Source organism: Eucalyptus grandis, chromosome 5 (assembly GCF_016545825.1).
Source record: "Eucalyptus grandis isolate ANBG69807.140 chromosome 5, ASM1654582v1, whole genome shotgun sequence".
NCBI classification, from domain to species: Eukaryota; Viridiplantae; Streptophyta; class Magnoliopsida; order Myrtales; family Myrtaceae; genus Eucalyptus; species Eucalyptus grandis.
The window spans coordinates 48,810,923-48,832,285 of record NC_052616.1 but is presented as its reverse complement, the minus strand read 5'-3'; the positions used below and the strand labels follow the sequence as shown (position 1 = coordinate 48,832,285).

The 21,363-nt window shown below is 41.5% G+C and overlaps 1 protein-coding gene and 2 pseudogenes across 1 annotated transcript; 1 reads left to right on the top strand and 2 right to left on the bottom strand.

Annotated features, from left to right (window-relative positions):
• Nucleotides 1–983: 983 nt before the first annotated feature.
• LOC120293972 lies at nucleotides 984–3,458 on the bottom strand (annotated as a pseudogene).
• Nucleotides 3,459–3,665: 207 nt separating this feature from the next.
• LOC120293971 lies at nucleotides 3,666–6,936 on the top strand (annotated as a pseudogene).
• Nucleotides 6,937–8,114: 1,178 nt separating this feature from the next.
• On the bottom strand, nucleotides 8,115–9,345 carry LOC120293970 (UPF0481 protein At3g47200-like). The gene is made up of 2 exons (XM_039313810.1): nucleotides 8,764–9,345; nucleotides 8,115–8,369 (listed from the first exon to the last, which is right to left on the bottom strand). The coding sequence occupies exons 1-2, from the start codon at nucleotides 9,343–9,345 to the stop codon at nucleotides 8,115–8,117; spliced, it is 837 nt and encodes a 278-aa protein (XP_039169744.1).
• Between the last annotated feature and the right edge of the window lie 12,018 nt (nucleotides 9,346–21,363).

Sequence of the window (21,363 nt, the reverse complement as noted above, 5' to 3'; positions counted from 1 at the left end):
CGAATTTCATTGCATTTTCAGTCACAACCTAAGTTAAACCACAAATTACCTGCATTATATCCACTCTTATTTCCAACAAGATTAGGCAAGCCCGAAGCATTCTGAAGAAGAGTTACCAAGAGGAATGCTTGAGGCGAATTGCTAAGTCTAGCTTGAGTGCAAAGAGCCGAGAAAGTTTGAATGTGGTTGAATGCTGCGATCATCGGGAGGCTAAATGAGAAGCCATAAAGATATAAATTGCATTCTCTGCCGATATCCCAGTATATTTCCTAAAAGAACTTGAAGCTGGCAAAAGTATTTTGGCTCCATGGTGATGCAATCATGCATGGCCTGACCCCAAACTATTGATTCCCAAAACTTATGGCATAAACTTGATTCGTGTGGTATTTGTGAAATCTCTACCATCGAATGAGGTCAACTTCGGTTGAACTCGTCCTATGTAAACAGTAAAGGTGTCAAAACAAGTTGAAGACCTATTTAAACTTGTGTCTAGATTCTGATGAGCTTTGAAGATTAGCTCCATAAACCTCCTTTTTTTTTTTTTCAGTTGTGCAATAGCAAATCGATTCGGTTTATCGATAGAATTTGTACCAAATGACAAGCACAAGTAGTGAGAAATCTGTAGAAAACGTTTGCAATGGCACAAGATCTCCTTACATAGGGTCAAATCAAGGACTATATGAGCTCATTCAATACTTATAAAAACTATTAGATGCAAGTTTGAAAATTGCAATTTGTTCATCAATCATAGTAAATCAATTTTGTTTGGTTAAGTGACGAACCGTATCGCTATTGCAACTTCACTAATTTGTTGTGATGAATTAAACACAGAAAAATAATTCGCCACGACAAACTGGAAACAAAGGAAAATATTGTCCATATCTTGCAAAATTCTTCACTCACACATATTGCGGGTTCCCTCCTATGGTTGCTCATCTCAATCCCGATCCCTCCTTTAGAAACGACAGAATAAGTTTCGAGTTCTATCTGCCGTAACCCATCTCGATCCCTCCTTTAGTAACATTCTTGTCACTAACGAATCTAGACCAGTACCAGTGCTTCTTCCACATCATGCCCATCTCTTCGATCGGGATGTCTTTCGTCTTGGGCAAGGAGCAGTTGAATATGGACATGGCAAGCACGAAGAAGGCGAAGAACAGGAACAGCCCGAACTTCAATTGGCAGAGCATGTTGAGGAAGACCCGAGCCACCATGAACGTGAAGACCATGTTGACCGAGATGCTCTGGGCGGCCGACCGGATCTCCAGGGGGAAGATCTCGCTCAGCACGAGCCACCCGAGCGGCTCCCATGATCAGGCGAACGCGGCCACGTAGGTGCAGATGAAGGCCACCACGATGCCCGCGTACCACTTGAGCAACTCGCCTGGATTCCCGTCCACTCCGAATTTCGCACCAATCGCCGATGCTACAACAATCTGAACATGAATAGTATAATTGCGCATCTATATGCTCAATTTTCAGGGATGTATCATGATGATAAGGACCGAATATAGTGTCAAATATACAAAGAAATTATAAACATGAATAGAATATATAAATAATTTTGAATATGAATGAACCATTGGAAACGATGTTCTCATCGTATCTAATAATTAAAATTCATTTAAGTATATGTGATAGGATTACTTAATAATGTCTAGGAATTGAGTGACTACTAAAAATTGCTTGTTATGACATTTAACCATATGTCTGATGCACTAAACAAAGTGATTGCAAAATAATCTGGTCGTAGCAAAAGTCATAAGATCAAGTACCTGGCAGATCAGCCTTTGAGCTCCACCCTCTAGAAACGGATTCACCTACCCGCTTAATCAACCGCGTAGATCGAGACCCACGTGGCGCCGCCATTGATGAGCCCCGTGATCACGGCGGACATGAGTGAGGCGTTGTTCGCGAACCCCAGGGTGTTGAACAAGACGGGCGTAGAACATGATCACGTTGATCGGCCGGTGAGCTGCTGGAAGAAGGGAATCAGTGTTGCCATGCTGAGGTGAGGCCTGTACTTCCTCTGCAAGAGGTTCATCCAAGGGTGCTCCACTCGCTTCGACTCCTCACTCGCCGTTATCAGGTCGTCCAACTCCCCATTGACGTTCTCAACGCCGCCGATACGCTTCAGCTCCGCCTTGGCTGCTTCGCGCTTGCCCTGCTCAATCATCAAGTTTGGGGTATCGGGAGGACGAAGGACCTGATGGTGACAATGAGGGCGGGGGCCACGAATGGCCAAGGCTCAGGCACCACCCCCAACCGCCCTTGATCTTCGCGAAGTAGTTGAGGACATTAGCAACCAGGATTCCAACCGTGTTGGATAACTGGAACCCAATGTTGAGAGCACCTCTGTATTTGTAAGGGCATCTCAGATTAGAGTGGGACAAACTGGAAATATAATCCCAGTTAACATATTAGAAAATTAGTCATTCAAAAAGAATGATAAAAAAAATTGTTGAAAATCAAATAACCATTATATATACATTTTTACTTAGGGATGTGTTAAAAAAAACTAGGGGACTGTCTAGAATCAGCAATTCCTATAGGAATCAATCCGGTTCTAGTTCTAATTTACTGAAATCAATGAGTACTGATCCGTTTCTCGATTTTAGCTATGTGATGCAGCTCACATTAAAGACTAGCTCTCGACCAAAAAGATCGGCCCGCATTCAAGCTCGACGAAATCGAGAAGCTGTATCGACATCTTGAGTTCATCCCGGAAGCTTGAAAGACACCTTAGAAGCTCGCGTGACGCTTTTACTAGTTTATAGTTTCCATGCTCTTTACTATATCTCCTAGTTTCAATGATCCTTTATTTCTCCTAGTTTCAATGCTCTATCTTTATTTCTTTGATGATATAAGCCCAGTTTCTTGTAGAAGACAGACGACTTTTGACAAATAAAAAACTTTGCTTTGAAGCAAGTATCTTGAACCTTGTAGAGTTCATATCCTTGAAAACCTAGAAGAGTTTTCACTCCGTGAGTCGGAGCTTTTGAAATCTGCATCCTTAAAGAATTGCAGTCATCGATCTAGAAGAATCGGTGCCCCTCAACTTCCTTGGAGGCCTAGAAGAGCAACCAACGGAGTTTCTATCTTTTCATATTCTATTCGTTATTTCCAACCCAATTTCGACTATCCTACAGTGTTTATTTCAGAAAACCCAAAACATAGAAATTGTAGATCCAGAAGTCTTTGTTCATTTGGCTTTGGAATCAGGTCGATCCGATCTGTATCGACAAAGATACAACTGTTCTCCTGAGCTCGCGCAGTGTTGAAATTCCTGTCGTCCTGTTTCTGTGTGCGAGTCACTCTCCCAATCCTACTGCTTGAGAAAGCCTCCCTAGGCTTGCATCACTGTGGAACCACCCTCCCACTCACTTGAATTGATATATACATATATAATAATTTTTAAGTTTTAACCTTTCAAATAAGAGTTCCAGCTTTCTCTCCATTTCTCATCTCACTTATCTCACGGCCTCGCCTCCCTATCTCTCTCTTGGTGGCCTCTAGCCTCATCAATCCCTCTCTCTGTCTCTCACTCTTGCTCTAGATTGCCTCTAGTGTTGTTGCTCCCTTTGTTGCTCTCGCTTTCAGTCGCCTCTAGCCATGGACCCACCCGAAACTGGATCGAACCAACGTTCTGATTCCTAGCTGGGTCTATGGAACTAACAGGCAGTTCCTGGTTTTAATTGGAACTGGTTTTTAGTGGGCCATTTCAGCTCCAGAGTGGGAACTGCCCATCCTGAAATAGATCACACCTATTCAAACTTACTCATTTAGTCTTTGTTCTCTTTTGTAAATATCTGCATCTTTTTTTCCAATTTAAAGAGGTCATTAACGATCTTTTTTAAGAAATGCCCTCCATTTGATTGAGTTGATGGACCATCTCCTCCTTTCTACAACATTTGGAGACGCATCGGATTCCAACAGTGGCAAAAGACATATCAACATGTTTCTCACCGGTGGTTCGCTTCGTTACATCCTGGAGGCTTGCTTCCACGTCCTTTCTTCTTGCTTCATTTTTTCAGTAGGTCTACATGTAAACATGTTCTTGTTCTTATTCTTTGATTGGTTGCCGTATTCGTATTGTTAAGGCACTGGTATTAAATGATTTTTGGTTTTTCTTAACAGAGCTTCTTGGTTAGATCTGCAGTTGGTTTATTTTACCTCTTTGTAGTTTGTCTATTACATATTCCTCGTGTGATTGGCATGCTCTTGAACTGTATTCACCTAATGACCCTTGATGTGATCTACCTGGAGGAATTAATAGAATTTCTGGGGGAAAAAAACTCTGTTCTTCCTTTTGTTCTGCTTATCTTCGGGTGTTCATCCCGTGACAGAGAAGTTGAAATGAACTTCATTTCTACGATTGACTCGTGAAGAGAGGAATTTCGCCATGTATATTTACAGATTTTATTGTTTAGAGGAAACCATTTGCCTATGTTGACATTCTCTTTTCATTGTTCTCGGTCATGGCATACCAAGAAAAACTCCATGCTTATTATGCTCACGCTTGTGAGATTGGCAGTCAAATGAGATTGATGAAATCATCAATTTGAATTAGTCAATTACAATCGACGCCTTTCCTCCAAGAAATATGGGCTTTTTTCCATATTTTATTTGCTTATGGAAAATCAGAAGAAATTTTCTCATCGTATGAGAACTTCAGCTATCCAGGTCTCAACCAACTAAGCCTGGAGGAAAACCGAGGAAGGTCGTTCTTGGGACGGGTTAGGCGGCTTGCTGGTTTATGAAAGGGTTTGATGTGAATGTGTATTGATATCGTGTGGATTTCTCCCTGAAATCACATGGTTTTCACTCCCCTTCTTCCATCGAGCCATGGAGTTCCAATCAGCTGCTGAGCCATTAGCCGGATACAGCCTGCTCGTGGCAACTCCCAATTCGTTCTTCTACTTGGCTTCCTGCACTGGAATTGACGCTGGCAAGCATGAAGTAAGTCGAATATCTGGCTATTGTATGTTCATTATACTTTTTCCCTGGAAGGATGTAGTCAGTTTCATTTAGCATGTATTGCTTGATTATTCAGGATGTGTAGATGGAATTTTCCTCCATGTTCTTTGATTAGCAATTGACAAACATCAGAAATTTATTATATGCTGTATAAAAGATCATTGACATGCACCGTCCATACTTTTGCATTTCCGTCGATGTTGCCAGCTATAAAAGTTCCATCGGCAGTTACCTGGCAAATCAAATATACTAACAAATATCGACACGCATTATCCCAGGTGTCAGACATGCTGAAAAGTGTTTTAGGTGCATACTATATAATGAGATAGGGTAAAATTTAATTTCTTAAACAAGATGAAACTGGAGATGCACCGGTAAGAAATGTCAAATAGCACTAGTTGTTGCAGATCCGCCATGTTTTTCCTTCATGATTTTCTATTTTGCTAGATCCTGTTCCTCATCGACCAGGTGTAAAGTAGTTGCCAATGGCGGACTGCCTTAAGATCCTTACCTGTTTAAAGTTGCATACAAACAAGCTGGTCATCGCAGCCAGAACCGAGCCCTTGACTTTCAGTCTAAAGGGTCTCAAGGAACACACCTACTTGCTTCGTGAGGTGAATCATGACAAAGAAATCGGGAAGAAGCTTCTGTTGAACCTCATGTTCTCTGAAAATCCAGCTATCTTAACTCTTCAACCTTATGAATTGCACTTAACAGAGCAACCTTACAAAGTTTCAGAAATAGAAGTAGATGCTCACTATTTTCACTTACAATTTCTCAATGATTAATGATCTTAAGAAGGATAAGTTGGTTTTCTTTCTCAAGTTACCATCATCTTTTCTAGCAGTTCATTGTGGTGATGATTTAATGCTCGCAATGCTAGTCTGGAATTCGTCTTTAAAAGGCCCGGTGAAAGAGGTGCATATGGAGAAAACCGTGCTGAATGATGGGACAGATGTTCCAAACGGTCTCCTAATCTGGTCCGCCGGTGTTAAACCTTCAGAGTTTGTCAAGTCGCTTAATCTTCCTAATCCGCTGGTGAAACGTGAGGAGAGAAGATCTCTTTACTCCCCTTTGTCCCTTAAATCAACAACTTCATGATAAGCTCATTTTAGCATTTGACCATCTTCCATGTGGATGATTTGTCCTCTCAACTATTTCATATTGGAGTGTGTTAGCTAATCCAATCCAAAAGCTTATATAAAGAGCATATAGATCTCATAGTCAAACGATGTGTGATCAAGTTTTCTCGAACAGATGGAGAGGCCGGTGCTTTAGCTTAGCTCCAGTCAACTAGTCTGATTCCTTTGAAGATTTCTCGCTGTTGTTTTTGGTTTGATCTCCACTCTTTACTTCTCAGGCAAAAATCTCGAACTTTATTTTCTTGTCCTACTCTGTACAAGATGTAGCACGCATACTTCCATTTGAACTTGGAAGTGGCCATTCACTATCAATTTTGCCCATTGCATAAAGGCTCAGTTTTCTTCTTTAATTGGAAAAAATATGAATGCTAATTTTCTGAAACAGGTCGCGGAAAGGGAAGGAAAATTCTTGGAGGAGCTGTTTCATAGGATGGAGAAGCAAAATGGAGGGAAAGCATTTTGCTTGAAAGACATACCTCTAGGAGACCCATTTGTGTACAGGCATTTGGGAAGCATGGCTTCTATTGGGCGTTACAAGGCGCCCGTCTATTTACGCCAGTCTAAGGTACATAACGTGCCACCATGCTCCAATTATGGTTTTCTTTCCTAATACCCAGATTTTGATGCACGCGTACCTTGATATTTCGCCAAATTTTCAGTGGTCACTTATGCAAACATTCCGCTTATGCAGGCCGCAAAGGAATTTCGTGAGTTCACTTTGGAGTTCGGCCTATGTTACGAGGGTAGTCAACTGGAGAACAAGTTCTACGTTGTGATAACTCTTATATTTGGAAAAGACAACTCGAGAATAGGTTGACCATGATAGAGATAAATACATTAGCTGCTTCATTGGTCCTGGAGTATTCTCAATTCTTTGATACATAGGGCCTGTATGGTTGTGTTCTTTTTTTTTTTAAGAACAGATTTTCTTTTTCTTTTTTTGTTCCCCGAGAACAAAAAAAAAAAGAATCGTAAACGCGTTTGTTTGCGTTTTTATTCCAAATTTGTTTTTTTGTTCCGGGGAACAAAATTGGAACAAAACAAAAAAAAAACAAAAAAACTTGTTTAATGTTTCTAAAACAATTTTTAAGAACAAATTTTCTCTCTTCTTTCTTTTCTTCTCTTTTTTTTTTCCTTCTTCTTTTCTTCTTCTTTTTTATTTGGCCGGTCGCCAGCCTCGGCCATGGCCGGTGACCGGCCATCGAGGGCCAGCGACCTCGCCAGAGCGTTGTCGGCCCCTAGCGAGGCCGAGCATCGCCGGCCCCAAGCCAGGCTCGGCGTCGCCAGACCACCGCCAGGCAACCGGTGGCTGGATGAGCTCGGCCTCACCGGGGGCTGGTTAGCCTTGCCGTGGTTGGGTGAGGTCGCCGGCCAAAAGAAGAAAAAAAAAAAAAAAAAAAAAAATTAAAAAAAAAAGAAAATTAAAAAGAAATTAAAAAAAAGTACACAAATTTACCAAACATGTTTCTATTATTTCTTTATTCCCGGAACAAGTTTACCTTTATGGTAAAAAATTATTCCCTAGAACATAAATAGTTTTTCTATTTCTATTCCCTAGATCACTTTTTGAACAGAAACACAAACAAACGCACCAATTGTGCTTTTTATGGGCGGAAAAGTGCAGGTATTTGTTAGACAAAGTATCTGGCATGGCTAGTAAAATGAAGACAATGTTGCACCAGTTCACTTTTTTTGCTTTTTTGGTTATGTTACTTTGGTTTTGATAGTTTCAGAGCGTGGTTTAATCAATTAAACTTCCTAAATTTGAAAATTTCAGGAAAAAATTGCACAGTTTTGAACTGGCCGGGGCTAGTAGATCAGCAATCTTGCTCTCCCCTAGTGATCACCACTTTAGTGATGAATATCCGTTTGATCGCTTATTCAAGATTGATGTGGCCACGAGGAAAGTATCAGCAACTCAAAAGATTCACTGAAAGCAGAGTCAATACATGTAATGGAATTAATACAGAAGATGTAGCTTCTAGATGTTGCCTGCTACTTGGGCTGATAGTATTGCAACAGAGCATACACCGTTTGAATCACGCCTGTAAGCGTCACTAGAAGAGTTACCACCGAAATAGACACCTCTGGATTGGAAAAATATACTTCTTTCACGAGTGCTTTCCACATACGATATGGGGTATACCATTTTTTGATTCCAATCTCTTCTAGATAGTCCGCCTGGCTATCACAAGAAGCATCCTTGCAGACATCACGGAAGAGTTGGGCAACATCGCTCACACTGTGATTCTGAAGAATGACTTCGTCACACAAAATTTTTACATCATCTTTGTTTGAATGAGGCGTCCCATGAACATGGCATAGGCAGTTACATGCTTGTCGCAATAGCTATGACATTGTTCAAAAGCAACCATATTGAGGAGGATGCAATTGACAGTGTCATCAATTCTAAGTTCCGGAATTGAAAAGACTTGGCTTTGGACGTCAAATTTGACCTCCATTAAGTGCAGGCTCCACGATTCCGCCTAAATCTAAATCCCCGTCGACAGTAATTGGAAGTTGACTTGATAGATGTAAAAGAGTTGTAAAAGGATCGGATCGAATTAGGAGACTTTCTCTTATTTTGTCGACCCTGAGGAATTAAGCTCAGTCGAAATGAATCGAGCAAATGCATTCCTTTTACATCGCCCTGTCTTTTCCAGCCACTGTAAGGTTCTTTCAGATAGCAACTGAAGACACGGAAGGCAAGATCGACCAAGGTAAATTTTACTTTCGAAACATTCGTGATTGCAAACAAATCCTCCAGAACAAAGTACGGGACCTGATTCTCAAGCCGTAGAAGGTCCCGCACAAGAGAAGTGAACAAGTACGAATTTCTTAATAGGGGATCATCCTGTTCGGATCCTAGAAGTTCGTGCACAGGAGCATAAAATGGATCTTTGCGTAGGCGGTAGTCGGGTTCAGACAGTTCAGATCTTACCCATCGAAGGAGGAGCTCGATGATGAAGCATCCATCGAGAACCATCATTTTCACGAAATCAGGTCCGCTGAACATGTCGGTGCTCTCTGAGTAGCAATGCCGGATCATTTCCTCTTTGGGCCCCACCACACCGATGAGATCCTCGAGCCCGATGCCATGCGGATGGATTCGGTCCAGCATAGCAGGGAGGTATCTCCACTTGTGCTCCTCAAGCATCTGCAACGCCGGTTTCCCATGGTGGTACGGACCAAAAGAGACGGTGCAAAGGCCAGCACGCTGCGGCATTTACTCCGGCAACTGCCTCAGGGACTCTGAAGATGCAGCAGCTGCTTTCGCCTGCTGATTCTTTCAACAATTTCGGCACTCCCTTCATATCTTCCGACATGGAAGGCAATAACATCTGTTTCATGACCTCGATCCCAGGTTTGTTGGCGGTTGCTTGACGGCCTCCTTGATTGTTATCCATGGGCGAGTTAAATTGTCAAATCTACGTGAGTTTCTTGCTGGAATTTCAATTGGTGTGAGAGAGAATTGAGAGGATATCAGGAGTGTTGCGCAGGCATGAAAGGGAGAAAATATTGGGTAGGTGAGACGTTCCAGCCTGGCAAACAAGAAGGTGCTCGGAGGACGACACGTGTCCTCGTGTCAGGCGCCATTTTGAAAAAATTTCGGACTGACTGACTGACTGAGCGTTTCTTCTTTCTTCCAAGTCTCTTTCTTCACGCCTCGTGCGGGAGGACCTGGTCCGTCTCTCTCCCCGTTCTCCTCTCTCTCCTCTCTATCTCTCTCCCCCCGCCTCCGTTGGTTGCTTCCATCGGCCCCCACCCTGACGCCGACACCGACGCTGACACCTCCCTTTCGCAATGTCCGCTTTGCTCTCTCTCTCCCCCTCCGAGAAGTCGTGCCTCTCTTCCAGCGAAACGACAAGCTCAACGGCACCGGCGACGGCGACAAAGCATAAGATGGAAACGAAGAAGCAGAAGCGCGCACTCAGGGTTATGGATATGGCTCGTCGTGTCGGTCGCGTTCCGGCTCGCCCTCGTCTATTTCCCTAGGAACCTCCACCTATCCACCCGCCTTGAGGTCACCACCCCTCTCACCAGCATTCGCCGCCATAACACCGCCTCTCTTCGCTCCGTCGATCGATTCCCGATCCCCGATCCCCCGCCCCCTCCTCCCTTGAAATCTTGGAGGTTCATTTTCTGATACGATTTTTGGTTTTTCTTGTTTGTGCCGCCTGCAGTTGGCAAAGGCTACTGGTTGAAGCAGTAGGCGATGTCTCCCTACGTAGATTCGGCTCCGTTCGATCGCTGGTGTGTCACTGTTTGATGCTTTGATCCCTTCCACAGGTTCCATGTATCACGGTACTCCTTTGCTATTGCACGTTCTCGGACCTCTCGCTGTCAAAAGGTAACTACCGGAGTATAATCGTCGATGCATTTTGAAGGCTAGGTTGATTGTGAGCTTTGCTGGTTATTTGCTAGAACTGAACTAGATTTATTTGGCATTATCAAAGCTGGCTTGTGCGAAAAGTTGTTTTCGATTCCAGAAATTGAATTTCTGGTAATTGGTATATTCTGTCATAGTTGAAACTTGGATCCACTTTCAGTCGAATCCAACCATGTTTTTTCTGTACATGTCTCAACTCTATCTCCTTTGCTTGTGCTTGTGCATATGCATTGTCTTTTGACCCATTATAAAAGGCCTCAGGTAGGGCAAGGTGCTACCTAAGTGCGTGAATCAGTTGGCCATTTGTGTAAGTCTTCATTTGGGCAGGGCATGGCCTTCAATTGGTTGTGCATTTGCATCTCTGTTTCCTGATGGCCTGCATCCTTTTCTCCTCCTCCTTTAAATTTGGTTGCTTTAGATTGTAGTGTAATGATAGCATGCTTATATTGACTCGACATCTGAGCCTCTGAAGATCTAGTGAAATTCCATTGTTTGCCAAACGAGCATCTGTCTTATTGAAATGTACCACCTTATGCTTGCTAAATAGTGGCAAAATCTGCATGGCATAGGCAAAGATATTACCCAGGGAACATATATGTAAACAGCATAAAACTACATTAAAGCACTACAACTGCCAAGTTCTCTGTATGCAGAACGGTATGCCATGCAGGGCAAATATCTCAGATTTAAATTGTGATCAATGGATAAATCACAACCAGACAAAAAGGCCAGATACATGGCCAAGTGAATCTCCATCAGCATAAAGCTAAGTGGAAAAAAGTCCAATATAAGCATGCTATCATTACACTACAATCTAAAGCAACCAAATTTAAAGAAGAAGGAGAAAAGGATGCAGGCCATCAGGAAATAGAGATCCAAATGCACAACCAATTGAAGGCCATGCCCTGCCCAGATGAAGACTTACACAAATGGCCAACTGATTCACGCACTTAGGTAGCACCTTGCCCTACCTGAGGCCTTTTATAATGGGTCAAAAGACGATGCATATACACAAGCACATGCAAAGGAGATAGAATTGACACATGTACAGAAAAAATATGGTTGGATTCGACTAAAAGTGGATCCAAGTTTCAACTATGACAGCATATACCAATTACCAGAAATTCAATTTCTGGAATCGAAAACAACTTTTTGCACAAGCCACAGCCTCCACTTTGATAATGCCGGATAAATCTAGTTCAGCTCTAGCAGATAACCAGCAAAGCTCACAATCAACCTAGCATTCAAAATGCATCGGCGATTATACTCCGATAGTTATCTTTTGACAGCGAGAGGTCCGAGAACGAGCAATAGCAAAGGAGAACCGTGATACATGGAACCTGTGGAAGGGATCAAAGCATCAAACAGTGACACACCAGAGATCGAACGGAGCCGAACTTGCGTAGGGAGATCGCCTACTGCTTCAACCAGTAGCCTTTGCCAACTACAAGCGGCACAAACAAGAAAAATCAGAAATTGTATAAGAAAATGAACCTCCAAGATTTCAAGGGAGGAGGGGGCGGGGGATCGGGGATTGGGAATCGATCGACGGAGCGAAGAGAGGCGGCGTTACGGCGGCGAATGCTGGTGAGAGGGGTGGCGACCTCGGGGCGGGTGGACAGGCGGAGGTTCCTAGGGAGGTAGACGAGGGCGATCCGGAACGCGACTGACGCAACGAGCCATATCCAGAACCCCGAGTGCGCACTTTTGCTTCTTCGTCTCCATCTTCTGCTTCGTCGCCATTGCCGGCGCCGTCAAGCTCGTCGTTTCGCTGGAAGAGAGGCACGACTTCGCGGAGGGGGAGAGAGAGAGCAGAGCGGACGTCATGAGAGGGAGGTGTTGGCGTCGGCGTCAGGGTGGGAGGTGATGGAAGCAACCAGCGGAGGCGGGGGGAGAGAGACAGAGAGGAGAGAGAGGAGAATGGGGAGAGAGACGGATAAGGTCCTCCTGCATTAGGCACGAAGAAAGAGACTCGGAAGAAAGAAGAAACCTTCAGTCAGTCAGTTCGAAATTTTTTCAAAATGGCGCCTGACACGAGGACACGTGTCGTCCTCCGAGCGCAGTCTTGTTTGCCAAGCTGGAATGTCTCACGTACCCAATGTTTTCTCAGGGGAGGGACATGTAGAGATTTTAAAAGGTCTCGAAGCAAGCTTTGGCGGCGGTCCCAGTGTACCTAGGACATGAAGAAAAAGTAGTCGACGGCTTTATGAGCCGTCAAAGGTCAGTGCACGGTTAGGTCATATCCAAAAACGCATAAGGCTAACTGGAGCAATTTGCATTGATGGATTTTCATGAGCCATTTTCATGGCGGGAAGACTAAAAGATAAATTCATAACTTATACGTACCCAAAAGATTAAAAATATAAATCACAGTAAGCAATTCTTTTGTTTATGCTTATGGAGTATATATAAATCTTACAAAAATAATTACAAATCAACACATCAAAAGACTAGTGACTAGGATTAGGCAGGGCTCTTCCTACCCCCTATATACAAATCAACACATCATATTGCTAGTATGAGTACCTAGAGGGGGGTGAATAGGTGCATAAACAATTTATCGAAATACGGAAGTGATTCTTAGCATATGATAGAAAGGAAATTCTCTCTTAATTAACAAAATGAAATACGATCGAGGTAGAGAGAGTGAGGAAGAGAGAATTGAACACAGGGTTTATAGTGGTTCGGCTTATTCCAAGCCTACGTCCACTCTTCCGCACTGACAGCCCACCGGCTGGATTTCACTATGATCAAAAGAGAAGTTACAGCACAACTTTGCCTTGATTTCACAGTGTAGATGTTCTACCACACCTCCTCAAGGTTTCTCACAAATATAGACTCTCTTTTGTATACAAGTGTTCGCTCAAGGGATTTGTCTAAACAAAAGAAGCTTCGACTTTGGAATTCTTCTATCGCGCACACCTTGAACAACTAAGACAGTCTTCCTTATATACTCCTTTATGCCATCATACCCGTTGGCACTTACCAAAGGAATTCCTCCAATCTACCCGTTGGACGGAATCGATTAGGAAGATTGTTCAAGCTATTAAAGGAACGTGTTGATAGCCCATCAATCTGTTCGCCCATACAATCGGGATCTCGGTTTCCATAAGCGAACCTTCCAATAATACTTAGGCAATCACCGGATCTTCAATTATCGAGTCAATCTTCGATCAATCAAAGGACTCCGTTATGTCTTCTCCAGCCACGAGATCTTCTCCGTTGATAAGGTCAAATCCTTAACGAAACATACGATTCACGGATAACCTTTCTTCAATGGATTAGAGAATGTCAATGAGGATAGACTTTGAGTCTTGAGTCGGCTGTCCTGGAGGTCTTCGACTTTAAATAGCGAGTCTCAAGCCTTCGAGACTAGACCGATAGAAACGTTTTGTCAACTTCAAAACACTTCAAGAAGATTTCTCCAACAATCTCCCCTTTTTGATGGTGACAAAACTTTCTGCAGATTTGGATATTTTTGACCTGCAAAACATTCCTCAAACACATATGCATATCTTATAGAGATAAATGGCTAACAGAATAACACTAGAATCCGCAACCACAGAAAATAGGTTATTACAGTATATGATGAAGCCATTCATAAGATATCAATATTGGTTAATAGAAGTAGTCAAGTCCAAGTCTAGTTCAGTTCTCATCCAGACACAAAACAAAGTCAAACGGGTTCAAACCACAAACCACAAAACAATCCAACAAACAAAAAGTTTAATGAATGAAAAGTTTTTGATCAAATCTTGCATCTCTCCCCCTTTTTGTCATCATTAAAAAGGATGAGATGAAGTTAAGATTGCTTGGGAACGCGGACAAGCTGGAAATCTTCCATAGACTGAACGATGCCTTCCAGCCTCTTAAAGTCTTCCTTTAGTTGTGCAATCTCCTCACTCTTGGCATAGGCCTGATTCTGAATAGAGAGGGCTTGCATTTTATCATTCAATGAACAGGAAGAAGCTTGACCTTCATTCTTCAAGCTTTGAACTTCGCATCCCAAGGCATAAATCTGACCTCGCATCTCCAAGAGAATATCCATGATTCTGCGAAAATCTGCTCCATTATCGGTCTGAGTACTTGCTTCGGCTCGATCTGATGGAGTAAATGCAGACGATGGTAGATCAGCATAATCTTGCAGGTTTGGTGATGACACTTCATGACCTTCTTCTGGAAACTGAGATGCATAAACATCCTCTGGGTCTGCTGGTGAGCGACTGACTCCTTCACTTGCATCAGGACATGAAGACTTCACTCCTTTCTCCTGATCTCCCCCTGTTTCCATGCCTACAGGTGGAGAAGAGTGTTCTGCATGTTCTCCTTCTTCTCTTCTTTCTTCTTCAGGTCTTTCCTCCTCTGTTTCTTTTTCAGCTTCTAATTCTTCTTCTTCCTTCTCCTCTCTTCTTTTGTCATTTGTTCCGATTCTTGTTTGTGGAACAGACGACTTAAATTCTTCAAAGCCAATGCAGAGATGGTGATGTCTTCCTCATCATCTTCATCCTCAACGAGGAGAGCTCTTCTTCTCTTGGATGGAGCAACCATGGGCTCCTTCCCTTTTCTTTTAGCTGCAGAAGAGATTTGATGAGATTTTGCAGGAGTCTTCTCCTTGAATTTCTCCAACTCCTTGCTCAGTTCCTTCAGACGCATTTTGGTAACCATTTTCAGACCTACCACCATATGATCGCATGGTCGAACACAAAAGATTTGTGGAGGCTGAATATTCAGATGTCTGAATAACTTCATAACAAGGCTTGGATAAGGGAGTTGACCTCTGTCCTTCATCATTGCTCTATACATGTGAAACATCACAGTGTGAGGGAGAGAAAACCTTTTTCCAAAAAGAATGGCATACATCAGCTTGGCCTCTGAACTTGAGACATCAGTCTTGGAAGTTGATTTCGGTCGGAGGCAATTAATCACAATCTTGTGAAGCAAGATGTTGAATGCACCCATCCTTAAGTAGGTGATCTTTTCATCTGTTCTCCTGTCCTTCACTAGTTCAAGTGTGGCCCGAGCAATGGAAACTTTGATTGTTTGATATCTTCCTCTTTCGACTTCTAACACATCTGCCAGCATATTCATATCCACAATATAGTCTTGGTCTTTAACGCTGGAAGAGAATCTATTCGCATCTAAAAAGCTTAGATTTGAATAGAAATATGCAGTTAATTCAGCATATGCCTCTGTAGAGTCAGAGCAGAACTTTTCAAGTTGAAGATAACTGAACTTTTCCCTCAAGTTCACATTCACTGCATCCAGAAAATCAAAATCCACACTCCTAGGGTTTATTACCCCACGCTTCAGCAATTTCGAGTACGAGATCCTTTTGCTCCTTTGATATGAACAAATCTCCCTTTTTCCTTGATTTTCAACCGCAACACCCATTTTCGGTTGAAATTGACTATATTATCATCATCATTCCCATCTACGATTCGGCCCCCCCACGAGGATCACTTGGGATATTTGCAAGGGTCTCCTCTGCCACCCCTTTTCGAGCAATTCCCAAACTTTCCATTTTTTTCAGAAAGATATATTCGTTCCCATGTCCTTTGTCTTTAAGAAAATCATCAATGTATTTCAAAGGAGTACGAATTCCTTTTAGGGCACGATATAACTGGTAAATATAAGCGGGCTTTTGAACTCTTACAGGGTCTGCATCCTCGATGATTTCTTCCTGTTGTTGATGATCAACGCCTTGAGGACTAGTTGGAGGAGAATGACGCTGTTGAGAATGTTGTGGGCTCGCTTGCTGTTCTGGAGTCACTTCATCTTCAGTAAGATCGAAGTGCGTAGGCCCCTCACTCATCCGCCGTGGTCCCCGCTTGCGATTCTTGAGGACTTTCTTGAAGATGACATCTTTCTCGCTTTTGGAAGATTCCTTGCTTGACTTTCCCAGGGAAAGATGACAACTTTTTGAGTATTGAACGAAGAAGACAAACGGGAATGGAGGATCGATGCTTTCTAGGGTTTTTGAGAGAAAAGTGAAGAGGAATCGACAGTGCACGATCGGTTAAAAAGAAGGGTAAACGAACCATCACAAAGGAAATTAAAATATGCATTTTCAAAATAACTGTCTTTTTCCGCAAAAATAGCTATTTCAAAAATAACTTCCCTTTTGAAAATGAAGCGATGCAATATTTACGTCAATTAAATATAGCAACAATTTAAACACAGCCTGATGATCGTACCTTTTCAAGATGAGATTCAAGGGAGAAAGACTTTCATGTCTGACGGACGTACCAAGACTGTCTTTCAGATAAAGTCTTGTAAGTCTGAGTCTGAAAGTCTTTAGGCTTTGATATCCTCATACCTCAAAATGTTGAGTCCGGAACGAATAGACTCAAATTGATTTTTCTCCAAAGGCTTTGTGAATATATCCGCCGATTGATTCTTTGAGTCAACAAATTGAATTGAAACATCTCCATTTTGAACATGATCTCTAATAAAGTGATGTCGAATCTCTATATGCTTTGCTCTTGAGTGGAGAATTGGATTTTTGGTGAGGTTGATAGCGCTGGTGTTGTCGCAATTAATCTCCGTGCATGAGTCTTCAATTTCAAAGTCTCTTAGCTGTTGTTTTATCCATAGAATTTGCGAACAGCAGCTTCCCGGGCTACATACTCTGCTTCATTGTTGAAAGGGACACAGTGCTTTGTTTCCTTGAAAACCAAGACACTGTCCCACTTCCAAGCAACTGGCAGGTTCCCGAAGTGCTTTTTCTATCAACTCTGCAACCGGCCAGATCTGCGTCTGAATATCCCAGAAGATTAAAGTCTCCCTTCTTAGGATACCAAAGACCGATGCTTGATGATGAAGCCACGTATTTAATGATGCGTTTCGCAGCACTGAGATGGGATTCTCTAGGATCTGATTGAAACCTTGCACAGATGCAAACACTCAACAAGATGTCGGGTCTAGAAGCGGTAAGATAAAGAAGTGAACCAATGATGCTCTGTACAGCTTTTGATCAACTTTCTTCCCTTCTTCATCTTTGTCTATCTTCAAAGAACTTGACATCGGTATGTCGGTCTTTTTGCACTTCTCCGGTCAAATCTTTTGACAAGATCATTAACATATTTTTCTTGATAAATAAAAGTTCATTCCTTCAATTGTTTTACTTGAAGACCAAGAAAGAATGTTAATTCTCCCATCATACTCATTTCAAATTCATCCTGCATAGACTTAGAAACTTTCTTACACAAATTTTCATTAGAAGATCCGAAGATAATGTCATCCACATATATTTGAACAAGTAAGAAACTTTTGATCTCCTTTTTGATAAATAAAGTCGTATCTACTTTACCTTTGACAAAACCATTTTGTATTAAGAACTTACTTAATCTGTCGTACCAAGCTCGAGGTGCTTGCTTTAAACCATACAAAGCCTTTTCGGTCAAGACTGAGTCTGGCTTCTTTGGGTCTTCAAACCCTGGTGGTTGTTCCACATAAACTTCCTCATGGATAAATCCATTTAGGAAGGCGCTTTTGACATCTATATGGAATAACCTGAAATTCTTATAACAAGCAAACGCAAGTAATAGTCGAATAGCTTCTAACCTTGCTACTGGAGCGTAAGTCTCATCATAGTCTATTCCTTCTTCTTGCGTATATCCCTTGGCCACGAGTCTTGCTTTGTTTCGTACGACTTTTCCTTTCTCATTCATCTTGTTTCTGAACACCCATTTAGCTCCAATAACAGTTTTACCTTTTGGTTTGGATGTCAATTCCCAACGTTCTGATTCCTAGAGTTCTCTTTGTCAGGGATGTATATCTAGGGAATTTTGCATATGTCCCTCAATTCTCCATATCTCTCTTAATCTTACCTATATCTCTTGGTTGCACATTTCATGATTGATTATGATTGTTGCAATATTTTATTATTTTATATAGTCATCTCATAAAACCTATAGATAGATGGAAAAAATGCCAGAAAAGTCCTAAGGTTTAGGGCTAATTTAGTCATAATCCTTTTAATTGCATTAATTTAGTCCTAAATTTTTTAACCTAGCGTCAATTTAGTCTTTTCTGTTAATTTTAGTCGGATATTACTAACATGGACAGCGGTCATCTTATATGACACGACTGGCGTTGATGTAATATATGGCATGACCGGCATTGATGTAAATATTTTAAAATAATTTTTAAAATTTTTCTTTCTTTTGTTTCTTTTTTAAAAAAAAAAAACTAGAATGAGGGTAGCCTCACCATATTTGGGGAGGCCGGCCCTTGTGCATGCTTCGTCTACCTCGGCGACATCACCAGCCATCAAAGGAAAGAGGAGGAAAAAAAGAGAGAGAAAGAAAAGAAAGGAAAGAAAAAAAAATGTTATTAAAAATGTTCATATCAACGCCAATCATGCCACGTAAGACAACAACGTCCACATCAGCAATATCAGACTAAAATTAGCAACAACAAAAAAAAACTTAATTGGCTTTAGATCAAAAAGTTTATAATTAAATTGACATAATTAAAAAGTTTAAGAATATAATGGCACCAATGCAATAGGTTTAAGATTTTTCTAACACTTTTTCATAAATAGGCTTATACACTATTCATCACTACATATTATAATACATATAAATTACACAATTCTCTTTGTAGTTTACCACGCAACCATGTCAGCCTCTTGCAAAGACACTAGCCACTTTAGCCTATTCTACAGTTGCATAGCCTCAACCACAACCATGCTTAGCCTACACAAGTTTGCCAGTTCTCTCTTTAGCAAACCAATAACAACATAGCCTGCAGAACTTGTTCTCTAACATTGATCAGTCTTCATAAAGGCACATCCACCTAAGCACTTTTTTCAATCTTTTCTTTAATCCACAAATGACTGATTTTGCGTCACTTGGAGTTTGAGGGATGTTATATATATATATTGGATATTTTCCGTAATTCTCTCAATTCTTCATATCTCTTGGAATTATGCAAATATCGGCCCATATTTCTGATTGATTGTAATTGAGATCTTATTATCTAACATAGTCATTTCATAATGCTTATAAATAGGGCCACGCACTCTACATCATAATATAGTATTATATGAAATTTACACAATTCACTCTTCAGCATTATTTTTATCTTGGTGTCGGAAATAGACAATCTTGAGAAGTTTTACCATACCCAATGCAAATCTTAGGGGAAAAGTGTCAAAAAAAAGTAATAAACCTTTTGCATTTGTGTCAATTTAATCTTAAACCTAATAATATTAATTTAATCCTAAACTTTTTGATTTATGCCAATTCAGTCCTAAACTTTTTTAATGTTGCAAATTTAGTTCTAAGCCTTTTGAACTAGTGCTAATTTAGTCCTAAACCTTTTAGTTTGGTGCCAATTTAGTCCTTTCGGCTTATTTTAGCCAGATTTTGTTGACGTGGACACCAGTCTGCTAACATAGATAATTTTTAATAATATTTTAATTATTTTTCTATTTTTTTTATCATTTTCTGATTTTTAATTTTTTTTCTAATTTTTTTTTTTTCCTTCCTTTATTTTTCCTTTTTTTTTCATTTCTTTTTCTCTCTCCTCCCTTTCTTGTTCCTCTTGGTGGCGGCCGGGTGATAGGCAACAATCGGCCATTGGCCAAGGCGAGGTGGAGCCTTGGGAAGGGCCGACCTCAGATCCTAGGCAAGGCCAACCAACACTTGGGCAAGGGCAGCTCTAGCGAGGCTCCCCTCGCCTAGGCTAGGGTGGCCTCATCGAGGCACCGCCCAGGAGAGGGCTCCGCCCAACCAGGTGAGCCCTCGCCGAGGCTGCCCTTACCTAGGCACATGTCTACCTCGCCCAAGCCAGATCCAATGAGGCTACCCTAGCTTGGGCAAGGGCCAGCCTCATCGGATTTGGCAGGGGAGCTCTCACCAAGGTTGCCTGCGAATACGTGGGTCGACCTCACCCAAGTCAGATCCAACGGGGTCGACCCCACTTCTGAGTGCATTTTCCTTTGTCCTTTTCTCTCTTTATTCTTGCCTTGCTCCTTTTGTTGGAAAATGAAATCCGGATTCTCTCCCCCGCATTATTTTAATATCGATGCCAGAAATAAACAATCCCGAGAAGTTTTATCGTAGCCAATGCCCTCCCGAGCGCATTTCCCTTTGGTTTCTTCCTTTTTTTTCTTTATTCTTGCCTTGCTCCTTTTGCTGGAAAATGAAGTTCGTATTCCTTGCACGAAGATGAAGAAAAGCAAGCAATAGACAAAGTTAATTAATCTTCAATTTGACCATCTTATTCAAACATAAGAAATCGATGAGTAATCGATAACCCAATCGATGAGTAATCGATAACCCAATCTTACTTTATCTAATGAATTTCACTATGCAAAAATGCTTCAGGCTGATTTTCTTGACATATACAATTTCTTCCGCCAGGTAATTATGTGAATGACTTTATCTGAAACGGAAAAGATCCAAAATAATATCAAAATTGAGAAAGAAAGTATATGTATCTCTCATAATAGAATGCGGAAACAAGATTTGAGGATGAGATGACATTTTTAATGGAAATTGTTTCAGTTGGACAATAATTAAGGAATTTCTCGAGAATCCCCTCGTTTTGGCGTGAACTAACTAGAATTCAACTAGTCCGAGGAGCTTACATTGAATCAGTCAGACCCCCAAGCAATTACCTCTTTCCCAAGCTTGCGAGTTGCGACACTTTAGCTTTGTGTCCATGGTACAATTTTAGAGGAGCTTTCTTTTGACTATAAGCTCCCTCAAATCAAACTTTGGCGAAGATATGACATGACAAAGTTTTTCGCACGGGATGAGATTGCTTCACAGATTACTACAGTAAATTTGCTATTCGTATAATTTTTCGTCGACACATAATAGACGTTTTGACCCCAAAAATAGC